This window comes from Gekko japonicus, unplaced genomic scaffold (genome assembly GCF_001447785.1).
Source record: "Gekko japonicus isolate JY-2015 unplaced genomic scaffold, Gekko_japonicus_V1.1 scaffold1072, whole genome shotgun sequence".
In the NCBI taxonomy this organism is placed as follows: domain Eukaryota; kingdom Metazoa; phylum Chordata; class Lepidosauria; order Squamata; family Gekkonidae; genus Gekko; species Gekko japonicus.
The window spans coordinates 78,723-101,095 of record NW_015173154.1 but is presented as its reverse complement, the minus strand read 5'-3'; the positions used below and the strand labels follow the sequence as shown (position 1 = coordinate 101,095).

The window sequence follows — 22,373 nt, the reverse complement described above, 5'->3', positions numbered from 1 at the left end:
CTCAGGCAGAGCCCCTGCTTCATTCTCCGGTCCGGCATAGACTTCAGAAGGTGAAGGCGGGGCGGGGCAGAGGAGGAGAGCCCCGGACTGGCAGACTGGCCTAGGGCGAGAGGGAGAGCAGGGCGGGAAGGGCGGCGGGAGGCGGCTTTTGTCCCTGTGGCCTGTGGCCCGTAGGCAGCGGCACCTGAGAACAAGCCGGGGTTAAGCCAGGAATGGTGGTGAGTGGGGTCATTTCCGAGGGGAGCCCTGCTGGTCTGCAGCAGAACAGCCGGGCTCGCGTGCGGGAGGGAGGGAGGCCGGCGAGGTCTCTGACGAAGGCGGCGGGGTGGGGGGAGGCGGGCCTTTGACTCTCAGGACTCAGACCACGACAGCCTGGTGGGCCTTGGAGGGGCTCCCCCACTCGAGTCTGGCTGTGGTTAATAAATCCACCTCTGGTCCTGGTTGGAGGTATGAGGAAGGCGGCGGGGTGGGGGGAGGCGGGCCTTTGACTCTCAGGACTCAGACCACGACAGCCTGGTGGGCCTTGGAGGGGCTCCCCCACTCGAGTCTGGCTGTGGTTAATAAATCCACCTCTGGTCCTGGTTGGAGGTACACTGGCCTTGTGTAGTGAATGCTTAAAGACACACCCTTCTTCCTTCCTTCCTTAGAGGTTTGAGCTCCAGGATTCAACAAAACTGCCACTTCCTACAAGAGTTACAAGTGTCAGAAAGAGAGAGACTGACCAGAGCTTCCAGGCTGATGTGACAGTCCACGTAGCTGGGAAAGAAGTGACCTTTCAGGTAATTTAATTTTTAAAAAGCTTTGCAAAAGGGGGAAGCCTTTTCCCCCCAGTGTTGTTGTCCAGAATTTGGCACAGGAACTAAGATTCTTATGTCCAGGAGTGGAGCAGGGCTCACCCCCCGCCTGCCCACCCCCCAATTACCAAGCACACAGAGAGGCAAGTGGAATGAAGTGGTGGTTGAGAAGTTCTGCGTATAAACCATTTAGGGCTTTAAAGATATGTAGTGGCACCTTGCTGTGGTGGCTCAAGGGGTTAAGATGCTGAACTGCAGGCTGTGGAAGGTCAGTAGTTCAGCAGTTCGAGATCCGAGTGTGCCGCATGACGGAGTGAGCTCCCGTCTCTAGTTCCAGCTCCTGCCAACCTAGCAGTTCGAAAGCAAGAAACTGCAAGTAGATAAATAGGTACCACTTCGGTGGGAAGGTAACAGCGTTCCGTGCGCCTTGGTGTTTAGTCATGCCGGCCACATGACCACGGAAACGTCTTCGGACAGCGCTGGCTCTTCGGCTTTGAAACGGAGATGAGCACCGCAACCCTAGAGTCGGATTCGACTGGCTTTCGAGCAAGGGAACCTTTACCTTTACCTTTTTAATGGCACCTTGAATTCCCATAGAAACGGAACGGGAAGTTAGCAAAAGAGGTTCAGGCTGGGCCTCAGACGCAAGCTTATGTGAGGTTTATTTCCTTTTAAAGGGATAAGCCCTTGTTGTTTGAGCAAGGAGGGCTTCGCGTTGTCGGCTTAGTGAGAGAGTTAACGGAGCTCTTAACATTCGCAATCTTCCGCAGGTTCCTGCTGGGACTGAGCCAGCCAATCTGCGTTCTGGGCCAGGGGATTTCATCAGGACTCCCAGCCACGAACAGCTGTTGGCAGAAATGATGCTGTCTCACATGGTTAAAGATATCTGCTTGATTGGAACAAAAGTGAGTGACGCCGTAACACTGTCCTTTGTTAAGTTTCATGCAGACAAAACATGCCAGCCGCTCCTCCTTGTCACAGGGGGGCTTTATCCAGACTGCCTGCCTGCCTCTGAGGAGTTGCTCTGTTTGGGTCGCTGCTTGCAAGGCTGCCGGGGGATGAGGAGTCTGCTGATCTGGGCTTGCTGGTGCCTGGAGATCTCTGGCCTTCACAGCTGACCTCCACGGCACAGAGATCGGCTCCTCTGGAGGGAACGGGTGCTTTGGGAGGCATCCCCTCTCCAGGAATTCCCCAACCTGGACAGGGAACCCTGTAGTGGTCTCATCTAAACCTAAATGGATCAAGGAGCCATCCTTGGTTTGAACTTCACCTCTGCCAAAAATTCAGTAGGAAGCCGCCAACCCCCCCCCCAATACCTGCCAGGCGGGCAGTCGGGGGACATTCGTACGTGGCCTTCTTGACTGCTGCAAGGATTTCCACAAGACAGTATATGTGAATCACTTCGGATAATTTGATGACTGGTATTAATTACTATTACTCATTTTCCCCTTCAGGGCTGTGGTAAAACAGTTGTTGCTAAGGAGTTTTCAGCTGCCTTAGGATACAGCATAGAGTCTTTCATGCTCTATCAGGTAAACTTATTTGTATCCCAAATCACGGATTCACAGAATCAAGGACAGCCTCCCTCTCAGATATTGAGGAATACCCCCTTTTGCAGTAGAAGTTAAATCGTGTTCCGGAGACACACGCGTCAGAGACTATGGGGTGGGTCAGTCGAGGAGGCCGGTGGCTTAAGGGAGGAGGGAGCAGGGCTGGACACTGTTCCTTCTCCACCACCCCCTTCCCCAGGCCTGTGGGGCTAGAAGGTCAGGCACATGGAACAAAGTTGACGCTTGGTGTGTGGCGCTTGGTAGTGAAGCAGAGGGTACTCCTCAAGGGGCTCTTTAGGTTAGACAGGGCATTCTTGGCCCTTTCTGCAGGCAGAACTATCCTACCTAAGTAGGGGAAGGGCCGTGGCTCAGTGGCAGAGCCTCTGCTCGGCACGCTGAAGGTCCCGGGTTCAATCCCTGGGATCTCCCAGGAGAGCTGCTGCCAGTCTGAGCAGACGGCACCGACCCTGGTGGGCCCAGGGAGGTCTGGCTCCGTATGAGGCTGCTTCATCCTGCTTCTCATGGGCCTGTGGAGAACATTCCTTGTGGGGACCTGCAGGCGTGCACCCAAGTCCACGGCTGGAATCAAAGGCAGCCTTTTCTCGCCCTTGACTTCATGCCTCGGTTAAAGCCAAAGATGGCTGTTGTGACTGAGCTCTAGCTGAACTCTAACCTTGACACTCACGCTCATTGCCGTTTTCGTTTCTTGAAGGATATGACTGCCCGAGACCTGCTGCAGCAAAGGTACACCCTCCCAAATGGGGACACCTCTTGGAGACCTTCTCCACTCATCACGGCCGCCCTTGAAGGGAAGCTTGTCATTCTTGATGGCATTCACAGGGTCAACCCTGGCACTCTCGCCGTCCTCCAGAGGTCAGTATGGCAAGGGTAGCAACTGGTGGGCCTGACGAACGTTCACCAAATATGCAGATGCTGAGGCAGGCACCCTCTGGAGTGATGGGTTCATGCTAGCCGGTGCCGCTGTGGCATATAGGGGCAGCCAAGCATGGTTCAGACAGAGTCGCTATCTCTGGGAACGAGGGGTTGTGATTGGGGCTGCTGTAGGGAGGCCTCTGAAAGCCACCAGGATTGTACAGACTGCAGCAGTTCTGAACACGTCCCCCTTTCATGAAGGTGGTGGCTTATAGAAGCGGTGCTTCTGGGTGGCCACCGGTCCAACCGCACAGCCCCATAAGTGGGCTTCTGGATAATGTCCGCTGCATTTACGTCATGCATGTCATTCCGGCCATTCTCCCAAGGAGCTCAGCGTGGCATATGCACCGGCTTCCCTTCTGCAGTCTTTATTTATTGATGTTCTTTATGGACAGCCTTTCTCACAGGGACTCAAAGTGGGTTGCACAGTGTTAATTCAGTCAGCAAAATTCAATGAAAAATGCAACGGGGGTTAGGATTGTAGAAGTCTGGAACCAGCCAGAAATCTAAAAACTCGAAACTGAAGCACAGCAAAAGTATTCATAGGACATGCAAAAATTACATAGTAGGATCCTGCTCACAGTAAGCTATGCAAACTAGTATAGACCACAATCCCCAATCATTCACGCATGTAACTTTGTGAACCATTTGGGGCCATGCAATCTACTTCCGGTGCAGAAGAGCCCTCTTGAAGAGTTCAGTTCTGCAAATTTTTGGAAAGCCAGGAGAGAGGGGGAGCCTTCCTGTCCTCCTCAGACCGGCCGTTCCATAAGGTATGTGGGGGGGGGGGGCACCACAGAGGAAGCACGTTTATAGGGGCAGTTGCTGATCTTGCCCACTTGCAGGTTGGCACCTGCAGGCGGCCCTGTGGAGATGGACGAAGCTGTCACGTGGGAAGATAGGGAGGGAGACAGGCAGTCCTGCAGATAAGAGGGACAAAGGCCACGCATGGTTTTCTGTGTGTTAGCCAATCCCTTAAAGTTTGAACCCAGAGTAGCCAGTCAGAAATCTAAAAGCTCGAAACTGTAGCACAGCAAAAGTATTCATAGGACGCATTAAGCAGTGCAAAAATTACATAGTAGGATCCTGCTCACAGTAAGCTATGCAAACTAGTATAGACCACAATCCCCAATCATTCACGCATGTAACTTTGTGAACCATTTGGGGCCATGCAATCTACATCCGGTGCAGAAGAGCCCTCTTGGAGAGTTCAGTTCTGCAAATTTTTGGAAAGCCAGGAGAGAGGGGGAGCCTTCCTGCCCTCCTCAGGCCGGCCGTTCCACAAGGTATGTGGCGGGGGCCACCACAGAGGAAGCACGTTTATGGGGGCAGTTGCTGATCGTGCCCACTTGCAGGTTGGCACCTGCAGGCAGCCCTGTGGAGATGGACGAAGCTGTCACGTGGGAAGATAGAGAGAGAGGCAGCCCTGCAGATAAGAGGGACAAAGGCCACGAATGGCTTCCTATGCGTTAGCCAGTCCCTTAAAGTTTGAACCCAGAGTAGCCAATGGGCAGCAGAGCGGTAAGTGGCATGGCGGGCTCTCTGCCCAGCTGGAGTTCCCGAACCCATTTTGAGGGGAGACAGACGTGCCGTGCCTTACAGTCGTGTAGTCTCAGTGTTACCGTGGCACGGATCCAGGCGGCCAGATCAGCTGTATCAAGGTAAGGGACCATCTTAATGGGCTCAGCTGAATGGGTAGGAAGTGGTTTTTTTACCCTCATAAATCTGTGAGGCAGGTTAGGCTGAGAGTGTATAATTGTTCCAAGGTCACATCGCAGGTTTCCGTGGCACAGTGGGGATTCGAAACCCAGGTTTCCCAGGTCTGACACTTTAACTTCTATACCACACTCGCATTTACAAAGTTGACCAACCCCCCCTCACCCCCCCATGATAACCTGTAAGTGACTTGCAATGAGATCCGAAGAAGAGTTAGGCCCTTCTCAGTGTGGTGAAGTCAGTGGGCTTACAAGGGAGTGGCTGTGCTTGAGATTGCACTAATACCTCCTGTAGAGGCTTCATATCAAAGATATACAAAGAACTGTTAAATAATACTCTTATTTCACCTACCACATACCAATCAGCATGGAATAGAGATTGTGCAGTCCCACTGACAGACAGCATTTGGAATAAAATATGGACTTCTCCTAGCTTTACATCTAACTCTTTGAACATTAGAACACAAGCTCTCAAAATACTGACGTGTTGGTATCATACTCCTTTAAAACTACATCATATTAACAAAGAACACGCACCTTTGTGCTGGAGAGACTGCAGAGAACAAGCTGATTTCATGCACTGTTGGTGGTCCTGCAAAACAGTGAAGAAATTTTGGTTATTAATAAAAAACACCATTAACACAATAACACATGTAAAAATACCTGTATCCCCCGAACTGATACTATTAGATCTATGGCAAGATGATACCATACCCGCAATAAGGAAAGATTTAATTTCAACTTTATTGATGGCTGCCAAAGCAATAATAGCTAGCAACTGGAAAAGCAAAAATTCACTTACCTTACACCAATGGTACATGAAGGTTTGGGAATATTGCACACTAGAAAAAATAAATATCTCTATAAAACCTGAAACAATAACCAAAAGACATTCCCTATTTTTTGCAAAATGGTTAGATTTTATGGAACTTTCACTTGGAAATCCTTCAGTCACTGCTTCTTCAATCCCCCTAAAATACAAAGAAATAATAGCGTTAGTTTAGGATATATAGTTACATTGCTTATGTGTCAGTCCATACACATGTTTAGAGTTTAATGGTTTAAATTGAAGTTTGATTTACTTGCATTAGCATAGATTTATATTAGAAAAAAGATTCTCTATTAATAGAATGTTTTACAAAATGTATTTACCCTGCAAAAGAGAAATGTATACTCAATTTATTTGTATCAAGATTTATATTTGTTTACAGTGTTATGAAAATTATAAAATAAAAATATTTTTAAAAAAGAGAGATTGCACTATAAAAGTGAATGATTAGATTTTACGTGCATTGCTTACATTGGGTCGTACCATAAAAAACAATAGAATTGCTTGTGGAGTCAAGTGCTGTTTAATCTGAGGATCATTTGACTTTTCGGGTGGCAGACGTATTTCCTGTACATCCGGAAGCGGGATTTTTTCATGATACGTTTGAAGGAGAGAGAGCCAGATTTAGAAGCATGTAGTGTCCTCACGTAAGCTGCTGTTTGTGGCTGTTCTGATGCAAGCCCCCGGTTTTGTTGACTGACAAGCATATTTCCTTCTTGTGTTCCTCAGAGTTCATAATGAAGACATGCAAGAATAGCTGACTCTTCTATATAAAGCGATAAGTGGCCCAGGATAAGGGCAGTGATTTCCAAAATTCTTATTTTATGCCTGGAATGGCAACATTTCTTAATTTGTTTTGCATCTGTCAGGCACGGTTGCTGGGGGAGGGGAATTCCTCCAGTGGGGGAGGGGCGAGTGCGGAGTGTGTGTGTGTGGCTGCGCTGTCTTAGAGGCCGTGACTCTTCCGAGGAAGCCTCTCCTCTCGTTCCCAGAGGAAAGTCCTTGGAACTTTTGGTGCCAGCTTGCTTCTGTAGACGATGGGATCGTATATTTCCCAGGTGAAAAGGGGGGGGGGTTTAGAGCCGCTGGAGCTCGGCGGAGCGGGTGTGACGTGTGAGTGGGCCTTAGGAGGGGTTACATTTGAATTACCTATATCTATTATTGTACCCGCCAAAATCTTCAGAACTGACGCCGTACTTGCTTATAACTCAATAAACATATCCCTGCCCAAGAGAGTGCTGTTGAGAATAACTTGCCCAGGAGTCTGACAGCATCCTTCTAAATGGTTTCTTTAGGGATTCAAACAGACTCAGCACTGTATGAAGATTTGCCATCATATAATGTTTTCTCTACTTATTTTGCAGGTTAATTCACGACAGAGAGATCACTCTTTATGATGGTACCATCCTGCTCAGGCAAGATAGATATGAAAAGGTAAAAGAAGAACTTCAGCTTTCAGATGAAAACCTACAGCAAAGGTAACCTGTTGGATAATAATACCACTGGCTCAGAATTCTCCATGGCTATCGTGTATGCAATTATTTCTTTAAAATTTTGGGTGTGTAAAGATTTTATTTGGTAAATACCTAGATTCAAGTCCAGGAGCATCTTGGAGACTAACAAGTTTTTTGGGGGGTGTGAGATTTTGAGAGTCCGGGCTCCCTTCGTCAGGAGTTTTGACTATTGAAAGCTCACCCCCCACCCCCAAAAAATCTTGTTGCTCTCTGAGGTACGGCTGGACTCAAATCGAGCTGTTCTAATGCAGAACACAGCTGCCCTCAGGAACTATTTGCTAGATATTTTTGCCTAGGAAAAAAATATTTCTACTTAAAAAAAAAAAAAAAGCTGTCATCCCTCAAAGGGTTGTGTAGGAAAACATGAAGGGGAGGAATTATGAGCTTCTTGTGTGTGCGTGTGTCTGAAGAAGGATGGCAGCTGCTTTAGGTCTCTGTTGGCCCTCCAGGGCAACTGGTTGGCTGCTGTGTGAGACAGAATGCTGGACTAGATGGACCCTCACTGGCCTCATCCAGCAGGGCTCTTCCGGCATTCTTATGAAGGCCTTGGCCTCTCTGCCCTGTTGTTGGCCCTCCAGGGGAACTGGCTGGCCACTGTGTGAGAGGCAGGATGTGGAACTAGGAGTGCACAAACTGGGAAAATGTAGTTTGGTTTGTGGGTCGTGGCATGCCCAGTTGCGAAACACAAACCCTCACGGACTTTTAGCAGCCAGACAAAACAGTTTGGTTTGTGAGGTGCGTGACCCAGTAGAACAGATCCTACGCAAGCTAGAGACACCAGACTCGCAGGGGGTCTCTGGCTGACTCTCCTCTACCTGCCGTCCAGGTTTGGTGAGGATTGGATTTACGGGGTCTGAGTTATGCCCCCCCTCCCCAAGAAGGTGTCCCCAGGAAAGTGCTTTCTGGGGAAATGACCATCTGGTAGAGGAGAGTCAGCCAGAGATCCCCTGCAAGATTGGGGTCTCTGTCTTGCACAGGATCTGTTCTATACAGAAGAAGAAAAGAAGAGGTTGGATTTATACCCCACCCTTCACTTGGAGTCTCAGACAAATTCCTTCCTCTTCCCCTCCCCTCCCCACAACAAGCACCCTGTAAGGTATGTGGGGCCGAGAGAGCTCTGAGAGAACTGCTTTTTCAAGGACAGCTCTGACAGATCTATGGCTTGCCCAAGGTCATCCAGCAGCTGCAGGTGGAGGAGTGGGGAATCAAACCTAGTTCTCCCAGATTAGCGTCTGCGCACTTAACCACTACACCAAACTGGCTTTCCTGAACAATCCCGAACACTCTCTCCTATACACTCCTAAACCTTCTCTGGTCAAAATGACAGGCAGTTATTTTGACAGGCACAGGTTTAGGAGAGTATAGAATGGATCTTGTGAAAGCTAGAGACCTCAAAGTCGCAGGGGACCTCCTCCGGATGCTCTTCTGCATAACCTCCAAGTTCTCCCCCCCCCATTGCTTTGAAGTTCTGTAAACATTTTGCTTGAGTGGAGGTAGTCTGTTCAGAAATGTATCTGCCCATGAACCTCCACAAACAGCTTGAAAGTTCGTGGAAAGTTGGTGCCAGTTGACCTGCCACGAACTTCACTTTGCCAACCACGAACCCCCCAAAATTTGTCATGAAGTTTAAATGGTGAGCCAGATTGTGCCCGTTCCTGTGCGGGACTAGCTGGACCACTGGTCTGATCCAGCAGGGCCCTTCTTAAATTCTTATGTGTTGGGAGTGGGGGGGAGGAATTGGCTGCTCAGAATTTTCTGCTCGACGTTTATTCCCTCTCCCCAGCTGTTGTTTCACCCATGGAGGATGGGGGATACGAGGTTCCCAAAGTCTTTAACGGCAGCTTTGGCCCAGTGATTCTGAGAAGAGTAGGAAGGCCCTTGGTGCCCGCTGGTCCGGTGCTGTCCCCCAGTCTTGCTTGCCTGGTCTCACTTGACCCTTACAGGGTCCCGGCTGGCAATCGGTCCTCATTAGCTTTTCTCTCAAGCCCATCTTTCAGCTGTGTCTGGCCTGTTTCTCCCTGTTTCTTTCTTTCTTTCTTTTAAATAACTCCTTAAAACAACCTTCTTTTTTTTAACCTTTTCTCTCCCCCCCCCTTTCTTCCACTGTTTTTAAGACCGGGTATACAGCTGCCCTTACGATGCACTTCTCTCCTCTCCTCTCCTCATATCACTGGGGATTAGGATCACACGCCTTCCTCTCAGTCCCCCCCCCCTCCTCCTCCTCCTCCTCCACGGGGATGTCTGTCAGGACAGGCCAAGCAATCAGGACCCTGTTTGACTGTAGGAGGAGGAACAGCAACATCAGAGACAAAAGCTATCGCAGAGAGAAACTACTTGCAAGAGCTGATTGGTGGTCTGTGATTTTACTGCTGCCTGGCAATTTTATTCTGTTTCACCTAGTTACATTTCAGATACTTTTCCTTTTCCTTTTGCCATTCAAATATTACCTGCAGACTTTCTGCTCCCAGGAACGGAGACCACCCTCGAGGCTTTGATCTGGCCCCCTGGGCATGGTGTGTCACGCAGCCTGCCAGACAAGCGCCATGTCACTCTAGTTGCTTATTCAAGATGTTTCCCACTCTGTGCTGGTTTTGCAAACTGGAAAGCAGAGCACTCTAGCTATCCCTGTGAGGATTTTGCTGTGTACGGAAATGCTCAAAGATAGCAAGCTTTCAAACTTCATTCCTCTGTTTTTTGAGGCCTGTACAAGGCAAAACATCTAAAGCTAATTATTCTCCTCCCAGGTCCATTTTCCCCATCCACCCTTCCTTCAGAATAATTGCTTTAGCAGAGCCCCCGGTTGTCGGAAGCGCTACGCAGCAGTGGCTGGTCCCAGAGCTCTTAACGCTTTTCCTTTTCCATTACGTGAAGCCTCTGAGCAAGAGTGAAGAAATGCGAGTTATTAACGAGAAGGTCAGTGTGTGCAAAAATCTGGCCATCTGCAGGTTCTTTCCCCTCCTTCGTCCGTGTGGTTTGGGGGGAGCTGGGTTGTCAGGGCCGGAGCCCCACTCCGGCTTCCCTCTCCGGTTGGCTTTTTTGTATATGGGATGTATAATTGATGAGGGCACCCAGAGGGAATGCTGGTGATATCTTTTATTCATAATACATTCGTGATTCAGACAACCGCTAGGTCCCAAATGTGCCCAGTGCTGCAGTGGAGCAGCTGTTGAAGTTGACACACAAACTCCGTGAGACGCAGGACCCCCGAGTGAGAACCGCTTTCCACATTTTACCCGCGTGTGTGCACCCTTGCTTGCTCTGTGTTCCATGTCTTTTCTATGACCAGAATGGTTGGTAAGCTCTGCCTCAGAGGGATTTCCTCCTCCACTTCACTATGTCCCCAGCTGGAGATCCCTGTGGAAACCGCTGTGCCATTCATACATCCTACGTTGGTGGCTTGGGCGTTTGGGCCATTCAGGGGTCGCTGCAGGCTCAGCTTGATTCTGAGCAGGCATGACTAGTCATGTGGTACGGCCCTCGATTTCTTAGCAAGATGATCATTAGAGCAGCCGTGGCGGAACAGAGAGGATAACAGCTAGATTTAAGAGGATCAAAGAAAGAATGTTTTGCTTGCTTATCTTTATTAAGAATGCTTTATTTTAAGAAGAAATAATTGCCCGGTATGCATCTTGACTGATGCTAATTTTGGAAAACAAAGACCTTTTCATTCCCGTGTGTTGTGTTTAATGCCTTAGCTCAATCTGTCCATCTGGATAAATGTATGTGGAGCTTTGCGTAGGTACAGTTTTCTGGCCAAATTGTTTAGTGATCCTTAATTACTGGTAATGAGTATGGGGGAATATAGGCCCTCTAGGCGAAATTGGAAAATGTCCAGGGCCCTGCATCGTCTGAGTGAGTCACCGTGTGCAGACTGAGGGGAGATGCCTGCAGAGGAACAGTGACAGGAGGACATCTGCAGAAAAGGACATAAATAGGCTGTTTGTGCCATGAGCTGGAACGTGTTCCATCGGGGTATCCAGTCAGAGGCGGCTCGGGCTGAGAGTGGGAGGCGGATATAGCAGCGTTTCCCCACACAGATGCCCACGGAGGCCTCTCTATGAAACAAGAGCGACACAATGTGGTGACCTCCATGGCTAACTTGTTTTTATATCCATTAATTAATCCTGCAGCTAATCATGATCTACGTTCTGTGCTTTGATGTCTGTGCCAGCCTTTTTCATTTTGTTTTAAAGTTTGCTTGCTGGATTTAGAAACTGGCTGATGCCGGGTTCCCCAGTGTGGTGGCGCCCCCCTGGGTGCCACCAACACCTTTCTTGGTGCCCGCCAGATGTTTCTGGGGAATGGGTGGGGCCGGGTGGGGCTTTTGCCCAGCGATGGGCTTCCTATTGGTCGCTGGAGACCTGATTGCCTGTGCGGATCTTCACAAATGCTGCTGTGGTAGCAGCTGCCACCCTAGCTCAGAGCTCTTCACTGTGTGGCTGAAGGCGAGCCGTGGCAGCCATTCCCAAGGTGTCTGCAGGCTCAGAAATGGTTAGAAAATGCATTCCCAGAGGTGTGTCCCAGGTACCACGCCTCGTTGGCAGTCACCTCTAGAGAAAATGAACGTTCGTTGAGGGGAGGGCTTGGGGCATCTTCACAAACAGTAGACTGAGACTGTTTGATTTTAGTTTTTAGCTTGTGAGAGATGCCCGAACGGTTCAGGGCCGAGTTACAAAGGAGATGGCAGGCTCAGAAATGGTTAGAAAATGCATTCCCAGAGGTGTGTCCCAGATACCACGCCTCGTTGGCAGTCACCTCTAGAGAAAATGAACGTTTGTTGAGGGGAGGGCTTGGGGCGTCTTCACAAACAGTAGACTGAGACTGTGCCGGCTGGCTGTATGACAGCCGGCCATAGTTTTTGGCTTGTGAGAGATGCCCGAAAGGTTCAGGGCCGAGTTACAAAGGAGATGGCCGCGGTTAAGAACAAGAGGCGAAACCTCCGTCTCTCGGCTCCTTCGGGAGTCTCCAGGGTGTTGTGCTGCCTGTGGGGTGCACTTGGTATCCATGGATGCCAGACGGAGCATCAGCGCAGGCGGGGCTGTTCTTGCGTTTGAGCGCGCTGAGCTTGTCGATGCGCACGCAGTGTGGAGTCAAGGGATCAGGAGCCCTGTGGTGGGGGGACCATAGACTCGCCCCTCTCCCCAGCAGCTCCCTTCTTCCAAGCATCGGCACTCACCCTGGGAGCTGTTTGGCCCCGGGTCGGTCCTGAGGATAGAGTCACAGTTATTGCCAACCGGGGCTTGCTATGCGTAGGTCCTTTTACGTTCTGACGTCCAGACTTGCGACTGTCAGCCTCACTTTTCTTGCTGCTGAAGTAACAGTTTATCATCAGCGCTCCTGTTCCCTGAACTAAGAGATCTCTAGCAACACAGTAGAATAGCTCCAGCGTCGTGGTACCTGTGCGGTCCTATGTGGGTTACTGTGCCCACGCAGGCCTGCCCCAGAGAGACTTTTGAAGCTCAAGAACTCTAGAGGGTGCTCCTTCCCCCTCCCCCCAATGCTTTCCTGCCTCCTCCAGTGCAGAAGGGGTGTGTGTGTGTGTGTGTGTGTGTGCAGAACACCCTAACCCTTCAGTTCTCCCTCTGCTGCTGTGGAAAGAGGTTCCGTTCTTTGAAGGGCCATGTGAAGAAATCACAGCCGTTGGGCCTTTTCTGTGCTTTTGCAGAACTAAACCAGTACGAGGTGACTTTTAAAGCACATCTGTGTCTGTTGTGAGCCTTTTCGGGGAGGAGCCTCTGAAGCATTTTTCCTGGGAGATGCCAGGGTAGGAGTGGCTTATGCTGTTTGAGGAGTTAGAAGAGAAGAAGAAGAAGAGATTGGATGCATACCCCATGGCCCTTCACTACCCGAAGGTGTCTCGGAGCGGCTGACAAACCCCTTTCCCCTCCCCTCCCCACAACAGACACCCTGTGGGGTAGGTGGGGCTGAGAGAGCTCTTGACAGAAACTGCTCTTTTTCAAGAACAGCTGTGCCAGAACTATGGCTTGCCCAAGGTCATCCAGCCAGGTGCCAGTGGAGGAGGAGTGGGGGATCAAACCCTGTTCTCCCAGATTAGAGTCCTCTGCGCACTTAGCCACGACACCCAACGGGCTCTGGAGGCTCTGGAGGCAGTCTTGGATCAGTTGGAGTTCACGATGACGGAGTCCGTCTCTCCTGGATTCAGTCACGGGGTTGTGCTTGGACAGTTGATGGAAGCAATGCTGGGCAAACCTTCCTCCCATAGAGCAGCTTTAAAAGTCACCTCATGCTGGTTGAGTTCCGCAAAAGCCTGGGAAAGCCCTGAAGGCTGCGACTTCTTCACGTGGAGCTTTGCAGATGAGAACCTCTCTTCACAGCGGCAGAGGGAGGATTGAGGGGGAGGTGCTCCACCCCTCCTTTTATGCTGGGAAAGGTGGGAAAGAAGCACGGGGGCTTGGGGGGGGGGAGCGCCATCTAGAGTCCTCGAGCTTCAGAATTTCCACGCGGCAGGCCTGCACGGGTACAGACGCTCACGTGCGGCTCCACAGGTGACCATGGATGGGAAAGCAGCATGGGGGCTTGGGGGGGGAGCGCCATCTAGAGTCCTTGAGCTTCAAAATTTCCACGCGGCAGGCCTGCACGGATACAGAAGCTCACGTGCGGCTCCACAGGTGACCATGTGGTATGCAGCGTGTACAGGTAAGTGCAACGTGTTGTCTCTGATCCAGTCTGTTCTCAACTTTTAGACCTACTGCAAACATATTTTGGAGAAAGGATTGCTTCTCGCGTAAGAAAGTTTCCCTCCTAAGCTATAGATGAAGGACTACTGAGTGAAACAATTTCTGTTTTGCGCAGGCACAGTCATTAGCATCATCCTTGTCCACACGGCAGCTCCTGAGAATTTGTCGGCGACTGTCTCACTACCCAGATGAGAGCCTCTACGACACGATAAATAAAGCTTGTCTTTCTAGGTACATATCTGTAGTGTTGCAGCTTTTAAAGTCCAGCAAGGCCAGAGACGGGTTCTCTTCCTCCTTCCTTCAGTGTGTGCCCAAAGGCTGGCTTCTCATAGGCCGAGCAGGTTCCATCTCTCCTGCCTCTCGCCACGGAAGGTCCGGGCAGAGAGAAATCCGTGCGTGTTGAGACGAGAAACCCTGACCAGCGTCTGTATTTGGGATTCTCCCAGGTGACCAAATTTGTTTATTTGGAAAAGGGTGTGTGCCATTTCTTCATAGAACCTGCTTTTGAGGTAGGTGACAACACAAAACATGATTGAGTTATGAAGTATGTATCATTTAAAGAATTAACAGCCATTCAAAACCCAGTCATTAGAAACCATAAAACATTTAGCAGCCTGAAGTACATCAACGACTCCTCAGGCTACGGACATGATTTTAAAAGCTCTCGGTCCCCTAACTGCAAGCGCTGCTGAACAGCGCGTGGCCGTGCAGTGTTGCCCCCCCGCTGCAGTGGGTCTCAGTGGCATAGGGGTTACCCTGTGCCTTGCCTGGGATGGTCACCACCTTCCTCCCGTGGACCCCCCTCCCCCCGTGTGCAGTGTTGCGTGAGCAGTTGGGAGAGGGCCCCCCCGGCCTTCCTCTGCAGCGCTTAGACCTTAGTAAATGGTGATTGCTTGTGAAGAGAGAAGTTTTACTGTGTGAGACTTACTTCTGAGTAAGCATGCAAAAGACTGGCTTGTAAATGACTTGTGTTTCATATTCTGGATGTGTGGGGCTGGGGTTATTCATTGTGGAAGTACAGAGGCTGCTCATATCAGGATGCTAAAAGTACAGTAGCCTCTACAGTCTGTGACTGCAAAATGCAGCAGAAAACTCTTCTGGAAATAACTTTTCCCCCTTCTCTCTCCCCCCCCCCCCTTTCTCATTAGGTTTTTACCCAGCCTTGCAGCGTCTGCTTTACATAAAAATCTGCAGGACTGTGGAATTCATGCAAGCCCTGCCGATACTGAAAGAACAGACAACAAGACTTTGAGTTGTAAGCTGATAACACTTCCCCCCTTCTCCTGCAAAAGTGACCACAGTGAATGGAGATGATCCCGCTCTCTGTTGATGTTCCATTGGCAAAAGTCCTGCCTGCTGAGGACTTCTTGCTCTCTTGGGAACGCGAGGGGCGATGACCCTGGAGCCGCCAGGCTGGTGGCCCAGGAGAGTGAGCAGCCAGGCCAGGCCAGACCAGGCTCAGGTTCTCATCTCTCGGTTAGACTCGCGTCCAGGAGCACCCTGGAGACCGGCCAGATTTTTTTTGGGGGGTAGCAGCTTTCAAGAGTCTTTGTCAGAAGGGAGCTTTGGCTCTCGAAGCTTTTGCCCTGAAACTCTTGTTGGTCTCTGAGGCGCTACTCGGACCTAGCTTTCCGACATGGATACCCTCTGGAACCATGATCTCTCAGCCGCGCTCTCAGGGACGCGTCTCCAGGTTCTTCCCACCCAGTGCATCTTTGCCTGTGAGCCGTTCTGAAGAGGGCGATGGCAGTGGCCCCTTCCTTTTGCCATTGCCTGACGTGTCTCTTGTAACGTCGGAGGTGAATGTCTTTTGGCGTCCCTGGTTCCTTAACCTTTCCTGCAGAGAAACAAATATGTCAAGCAGCTGACAATAGAGGAAGAGAAATGGGTGTGCGGGGGGGAGGGAGAGAAGTGGCCTCTAATTTAAACCCCACCCACCCCCGCAGTACCTACTTTTAACAAGGGAAGAGGAGGGTGGCATGGAGTGTGATGCCAGCTGATAAGGCCTCGTGGCCTTGACCAGGGCACCATTTTGACCCTTCAGCCTCTAGCTCAAGTTATATTGTGCTTCATGCTTTCGTAACATGTGGGAAATGTTTTACGAGCACGGTGTTGTGATATGTTACTCAGCACTTATTCTGCAAGGAATTCTCCTCTGTTCTTTCCAAGTTTCCTATAAGGACCGACTATTGGTCCACCTCTGGCCATGTCAGTTCTTCACTGGCAGCTGCTCTCCAGACAGAGGCCTTTTCCACTCCCTTTTCATTATCTGAGTCCTTTAACAAGAGATGCCGGGAATTGAGCCTGGGACCTGCTGCGTACTTAGTCCCCCACTCCCTTTTCATTACCTGAGTCCTTTAACAAGAGATGCCGGGGATTGAGCCTGGGACCTGCTGCGTACTTAGCATGTGTTCTGCCATTAAATATGTACATGTTATTTGTCATGCCGTATATTATGTTCCTTACACCTACAACTCTGACCTGACTGAATTAAAAGATATCCGTTGCATCTTGAACTACAATATGCCCAGCTGTGCAAAGATGAGTAATGCTCAATTTCTGCGAAACATCCAGGTGAAGTCAGCTCAGGGATCCTGAGGATTGGTGCTGTTAACATCCCAGTGCACAACAGCCCCAATGAAAGGATGAAAGTGCCTGACGTTCTCTTCTATGAAAACACGCAAGTGAGTGTGTCTTTCTGAACAGTGGTGGTCTGGTTTTTTCATAATAAAGAGTTGACAACAAATAAGGCTATTTCTTTAGGAGAGAACTGCTAGTTTTACCTGCTAGTTTGTTAAATAATTTTAGAAGTCAAGATCTACGAGCCCAGATTCTAAACCTTGCCTTACTCTTGATTTTACAGTTCACTTTCTAGGCAAGGAGCAAGCTACCGCTTGTCGGCAGTATCCCAGTTCAGATATCACAACAAACTGCAGTTTCTTTCTAATCATAGAACACCCTCATTGCTGTGAAAGTATTTCTTAATCTCAAAAAGTCAGTATCTGTTCACATTATTTACCTGCGCCTGCTGTCTTTGGATATGCTGGAAGGCATTTTGCCACCATCAGGGTCCACACGCAAGAGGGGACGGGAAGAGCCAAGGAGAGAATGCGAGCTCCGCCAGCAGCAAGTGGGTTGTTCATGCCCCCTCACCTCCGCTTACTGTAAGATCTGAATGCAGCCTTTTGACATCTGTCTTATGCAATGGAGATAATGTTTGAGTCCAGTGGCACCTTTGAGACCAACAAGGTTTTATTCAAGGTACGAGCTTTTGTGTGCACGCACACTTTGTGCACACAAAAGCTTATACCTTGAATAAAACTTGGTGCCACTCGACTCGAACTTTGTTCTGATGCTTCAGACCAACACGGCTACCCACCTGAATCTATCACAATGGAGATAATGTTAATATAGGCATTTAGCAACTTGGAGAAAACAGAAACACTAATGTACCAGAGGTATAAGAAACACACACACAAATTAGTGTGTGAGATCTAACATAAGACTCAATGGTTCATGAATATGAACACTCACATAACTACAAAAATGAGCAACAAAATCTCTCCTTATATATAATTCTCTTTTGGTGTGACTCTTTTCTGAACGTTCCATGTGCTCCCACAGCCTTTGGCTCTCTGACCTGTCACTCAGAAGCTGTCCCTATCCACTGGCTGCGTTGCCTGATTCTCGCCTCCAATATTCTAAACAGTTTGCTGCTCCTCTCCCCCCAATAGCCAGTCGGAACACAGAGGTCATTTGCATATGCGGCCTCATTGGCCTTTGCCTCTAACATTCTAAACAGTTGGCTGTTGCTGTTGGGAGTCATTGAATGTGTCCTGAGGTAAAATACATATCCCAATTTTTCCTTAAATGGTCACTGGAGTTGCCAAAATACATATCCCAATCTTCCCTTAAATGGTCGCTGGAGTTGCCAGTCTCCCTGTAGGGACGGGAGATCTCCCAGAAATCACCGTGTTCCCCAGCCACAGCACATCATTTCCCCTACAGAAAATTTCCCACCTATTACAATGGCTGCTTTGGGCAGTGGACTCCATTGCATTATATCCTGCTGACAACCCAGAGTTGGCAACCCTGTAACTGGCTATGGAACCGCTTTCCAGACCCTTGGAACCCAGAAGACATGGCATAGGAGGAGGTGCTTTTCTACCTTAGCTGCCACTGCAAAACCCCAAATCAACATAAGTGAGGGGTAGAGGGAACCATACCTATTACCATGAGGCTGTCCTCCCATACTACCCACATGAGGCAGCAAAATGGCTTGAGACAGCCCTGCCTTATAGCTAAGCAGAAGGAAATAAACATGGCTTGCCTCTTAAATCTTAAATAATCTTAAGTCTTAAATAATGTCAAATATTTTTCATATCCTTGTGAAAAATAGATTTAACTTCCTCTTATTTTATTAAATTTGCATAATTTCCCCTTTTATTAGATGAGTTTAATTAATTGATACTATACTCAATTTCCTAATCTCAAGTAATAAAATTGGCAACTACCATGTTTCCTATTTTTTTTTAATTAATTTGGCCTTCCATTATCCTCTTTCGTGGTCTGAGTTTTTGGTTATTTTCAGATTAGGCTTGTGTGGTGTACATTTTATAATTTCTAATAATTGCTGAAATTCCTCAATTTTATGATCCATTGTTGTCAAACTCGGGTCTCGTTTGCCATGGTTCCTGTTGCTCTTTTGCTGTTCTTGCGTTCTGTATGCCTATTGTCTCATGTCATTCTGGCGGGAGGGGGTGAGTGTGCAAGTGTGTGGGTGTGAGGACTGCTTTGCTAGAAGGTGCGCGATCTTGTAATGGCATTAAGTGGGTCCTTTCTTCCCTGGGAAGAATGCGTGCTTGACCTTGGAAGCCAGACACTGTTAGATATTAAGCTTGCAGGGGATGGGGGAGGGCTAACGGTGCATAGTATATTTTGGCAGACTGGATGTGTTTGTGTGATTGGGCTAGTCATATGGGGGGCCCCTGTTTGTATAATATCAGAACTGATGCCCAGAGGGTCAGTTCTGACACAGATAGTCTTAGCTTGACACATTCTTAGCTTGACACAGTTTGGTGTAGTGGTTAAGTGCGCGGACTCTAATCTGGGAGAACCGGGTTTGATTTCCCACTCCTCCACTTGCACCTGGCTGGATGACCTTGGGCAAGCCATAGTTCTGATAAGAGCTGTTCTTGAAAAACAGCAGTTTCAGTCTAGAGCTCTCTCAGCCCCTCCTACCTCACAGTGTGTCTGTTGTGGGGAGGGGAAGGGAAAAGGAGTTTGTAAGCCACTCTGAGACACCTTTGGGTAGTGAAGGGTGAGGTATAAATCCAATCTCCTCCTCTTCTTCTTCAATAAACAAATCACTGCCAAGAGAGTGCTGTGGGGAGTAGTTTGTTCAAGACTCTGACAATTATCCATTCATTGTCTAAAGTAATAGACAGTTCATTTAAAGGAGACACTCAAGAAATAAGAGATCTTTCGTTATGGAGAAACAATACGAGAAATATCTGGGTAAAGATGAGTTATAATTTCCATCTTTGTCCCTGTTTTATTATTGTTTGCAATAATCTGCCCTTCCCTCTTAAACTAATCCACTTTACTAGTAAGTCACATGCCAATTCTTTTCTGTTTGCAATAAATGGAAATGTTCATTCTACATGATCAGATTCTAGATTTTAGAACTTTTTAAAAGTCTCTTCTGGAAAAAGGTCTTTAGGTGGTATGATTTTAGTTCCTCCACATTCCTTCTTTTAAATATTATTTCCTAATTTCACCATCTTAATTCCTACCAGCTGGCTCTTAGGCTCCTCAGAATTCTCATTGCCTGCAGTCTCTGCTCATCAGTGATGTCCAGATTCCAATAGTTCAAAACCCCAACAGTAAAAAGAAATCAACCTCACTAGGGATGAACCTGCAGAATCTGATCATCCTTAACTGGAATTGTGATGGAATCTTCCTCTTGCACTGTACATACTCTTCTTCCTTCCTTCTGGTGGTGGTTATTTGATTTGTTCTGATCTAAGGTGGCTGTTCTAAAAGTCTTATCAGTCTATAGGTGTAGCCTATATTAAGCCTATTGTGTAACCTATGTTAAAAACGGTTACTGCTTCCTTACAAATGGGTGTTAATGCTGTGCTTCACTGAAATGAGTGCATATATATTAAGAACAGGAGCAATTGTGCTTCAGCTTTCCTTTGCTTAAATGAACTGCACAAAACGGTTTATTTTCATTCTAGCATATGATGGTGATGGAAGATATGCTAAAAGACTTCTTGCTTGGAGAGCACCTTCTGTTGGTCGGCAACCAGGTGAGAGTGATCCAACAGTCTTACTGCGAGTTGTGTGTGTTTTTGATTTGATATAGAACAAAGTTTGAGTCCAGGGGCACCTTTGGGGCCCTCAAAGTTTAATTCTGGGTACACGTTTTTGTGTGCATGCAACTGATACATCTGATGCAACCAGGGTAAGTGGACAGAGGCTATTGTTTATACTGTGCTTTTGTCACTGGGAGTAACACAGCTGATTGTATCTTCTGTGAGAGCCGGCTCTGCCCTTGCTGGTTTCGCATCATTTGGCTTTGCCCGGGTTTTGTTTGTGTCAAAAGCGAAAACCACCAGCTCATGCTGTATGAAGCCCATATACAGGGTTTATGTAGCATGTGCTGGTGGTTTTTGCTTTTGACTTGTAAATTCTACGCACCAGGCCTGTTGCTGGGTTTTGTTTGAGGCAGGCCTTTTTTGTCCAGAGTTGCCTTCACACTCACTTCCCAGTGGAATCCAGAACAGATCAGCAAACGATGTCCAGTGCAGCCACCTGCCAGATAGACATTCAAGTTCCTGTTCCTGTTGGACTGTCACCCTAAGCCTGTTTCACCAACCTCGGAAACCTGGATAAACCACCAGGTCCAAGTCCAGGAGCCTGTTCGTGACCAGCAAGATTTTGGGGGTTTAAGCATTTGAGAGTCCCGGCTCCCTCGTCAGGTGTCCTTTGGATTCTGAAGAGCTCTTGCCCCTGGGAAACCTTGTGGGTTTGTGAGGTGGCCCCTGGACTTGGGTGTGGCTGTTCCACGGCAGGCTGACGTGGCTGACGGTCCCTCCGAAACTGGCTTCTGAGCAGAGAGGAAGGCTTCTTGGTCAGCTGTGGAGGCTGGACGGTGCCCAGTGACCACTCGGCTAGTGGTTTTCAAGCCTCGTTGCTACTTTGCCCTCTGACCCTTGCATATGCCATTCTATCGTCAAGTTATTTGTAGAGTTGTTGAAACTTAGTACTCTCTCAGAGCTGGAATTGAGTGTTTGCCCATGGGTACCATTTGTTACTAATATAATTTGTAACAATATTTTCTGATTTGTTGTCCCTCTTGTATTGTTCACAACAAAAAAAAAATTGTACCTGGAATGCAATAGATGGAACCCACCCACCCCCCAAGTTTACTGTGGTGGAGTGGAGGCGAGGTCCCTGCGCATCCTGGAGAGAGGGGGGTCAGGAGGACCACGGAATAAGGGGGGGTGGGGTGAGAGCAGAAACCTGCAAACAGGGAATGATTTTTGCCCTCGCCAAGACCTTTTTAAAGAGGTCAAAAGTATTCCATATATTTACTGTGCCTTTTGCAAATGCAAATCATTATGCTGGAAACAATCCGGACTCCCAGTTTCCTTCTGAATCAGTATTCTGTATGCATTTCAAAGATTCTGAGTATTCTCTTTTACACTTTATAAAAACTGTAGTCAGAGGGCCCCTCCCAACCCCTGGTTCCTGTTTTCTTCTTGGGACTCCCAGTTTCCTTCTGAATCAGTATTCTGTATGCATTTCAAAGATTCTGAGTATTCTCTTTTACACTTTATAGCGTCCCGAGGCAGCGTACGCCGTGCCCATTCCCAGTTCCTCGTGCCAGATGATGCTGCTGAGTTAGCAGGACTCCTGAGGCTCACTGTGTGTCTGCACTGTGGATTCAGCTACCAAGGAACTGGCTCAGAAATTCTCTCTGTTCACTTGGGAATGGAGCACGAAGAGGGGGGGGGGTTCTGTCCGGGCTGGATCATCTTATTGACACACAAAGTGGGGGGCCTGTGTGTAACATGAAGAAAAAGTGGCGCCTCCCCATCCGTCACTTCTGCAACTTTTTTCCCCGCTTGCTCACTTGGGGATCAGAACTCTTAACACAGAGACGAATCCTCCCTGTAATAAACTTGGTGCCTTTAAAGGGAAGAACTCCCCAATTGATGGACAACGCACACTCAGGCATCGCTGGGGTGGTAGATTCTCTCTCTCTCTCTCTCTCTCTCTCTCTCTCTCTCTCTCTCTCTCTCCTCTCCTCTCCTCTCCTCTCCTCCCCCC

The 22,373-nt window shown here is 48.6% G+C and overlaps 1 protein-coding gene across 1 annotated transcript in view; it reads left to right on the top strand.

Annotated features, from left to right (window-relative positions):
* The window catches only part of VWA8 (von Willebrand factor A domain containing 8), a gene marked incomplete at its 3' end in the record, with an annotated part of 127,269 nt that overhangs the window by 27,468 nt on the left and 77,428 nt on the right, over positions 1–22,373 (top strand). Inside the window, exons 9-19 of the mRNA XM_015422395.1 lie at positions 648–779; positions 1,565–1,699; positions 2,249–2,326; positions 3,057–3,217; positions 7,186–7,299; positions 10,080–10,248; positions 10,466–10,543; positions 14,149–14,264; positions 15,182–15,288; positions 16,608–16,717; positions 20,276–20,347. Coding sequence (XP_015277881.1) covers positions 648–779; positions 1,565–1,699; positions 2,249–2,326; positions 3,057–3,217; positions 7,186–7,299; positions 10,080–10,248; positions 10,466–10,543; positions 14,149–14,264; positions 15,182–15,288; positions 16,608–16,717; positions 20,276–20,347 — 1,272 coding nt within the window. The remainder of the gene's footprint in view (positions 1–647; positions 780–1,564; positions 1,700–2,248; positions 2,327–3,056; positions 3,218–7,185; positions 7,300–10,079; positions 10,249–10,465; positions 10,544–14,148; positions 14,265–15,181; positions 15,289–16,607; positions 16,718–20,275; positions 20,348–22,373) is intronic.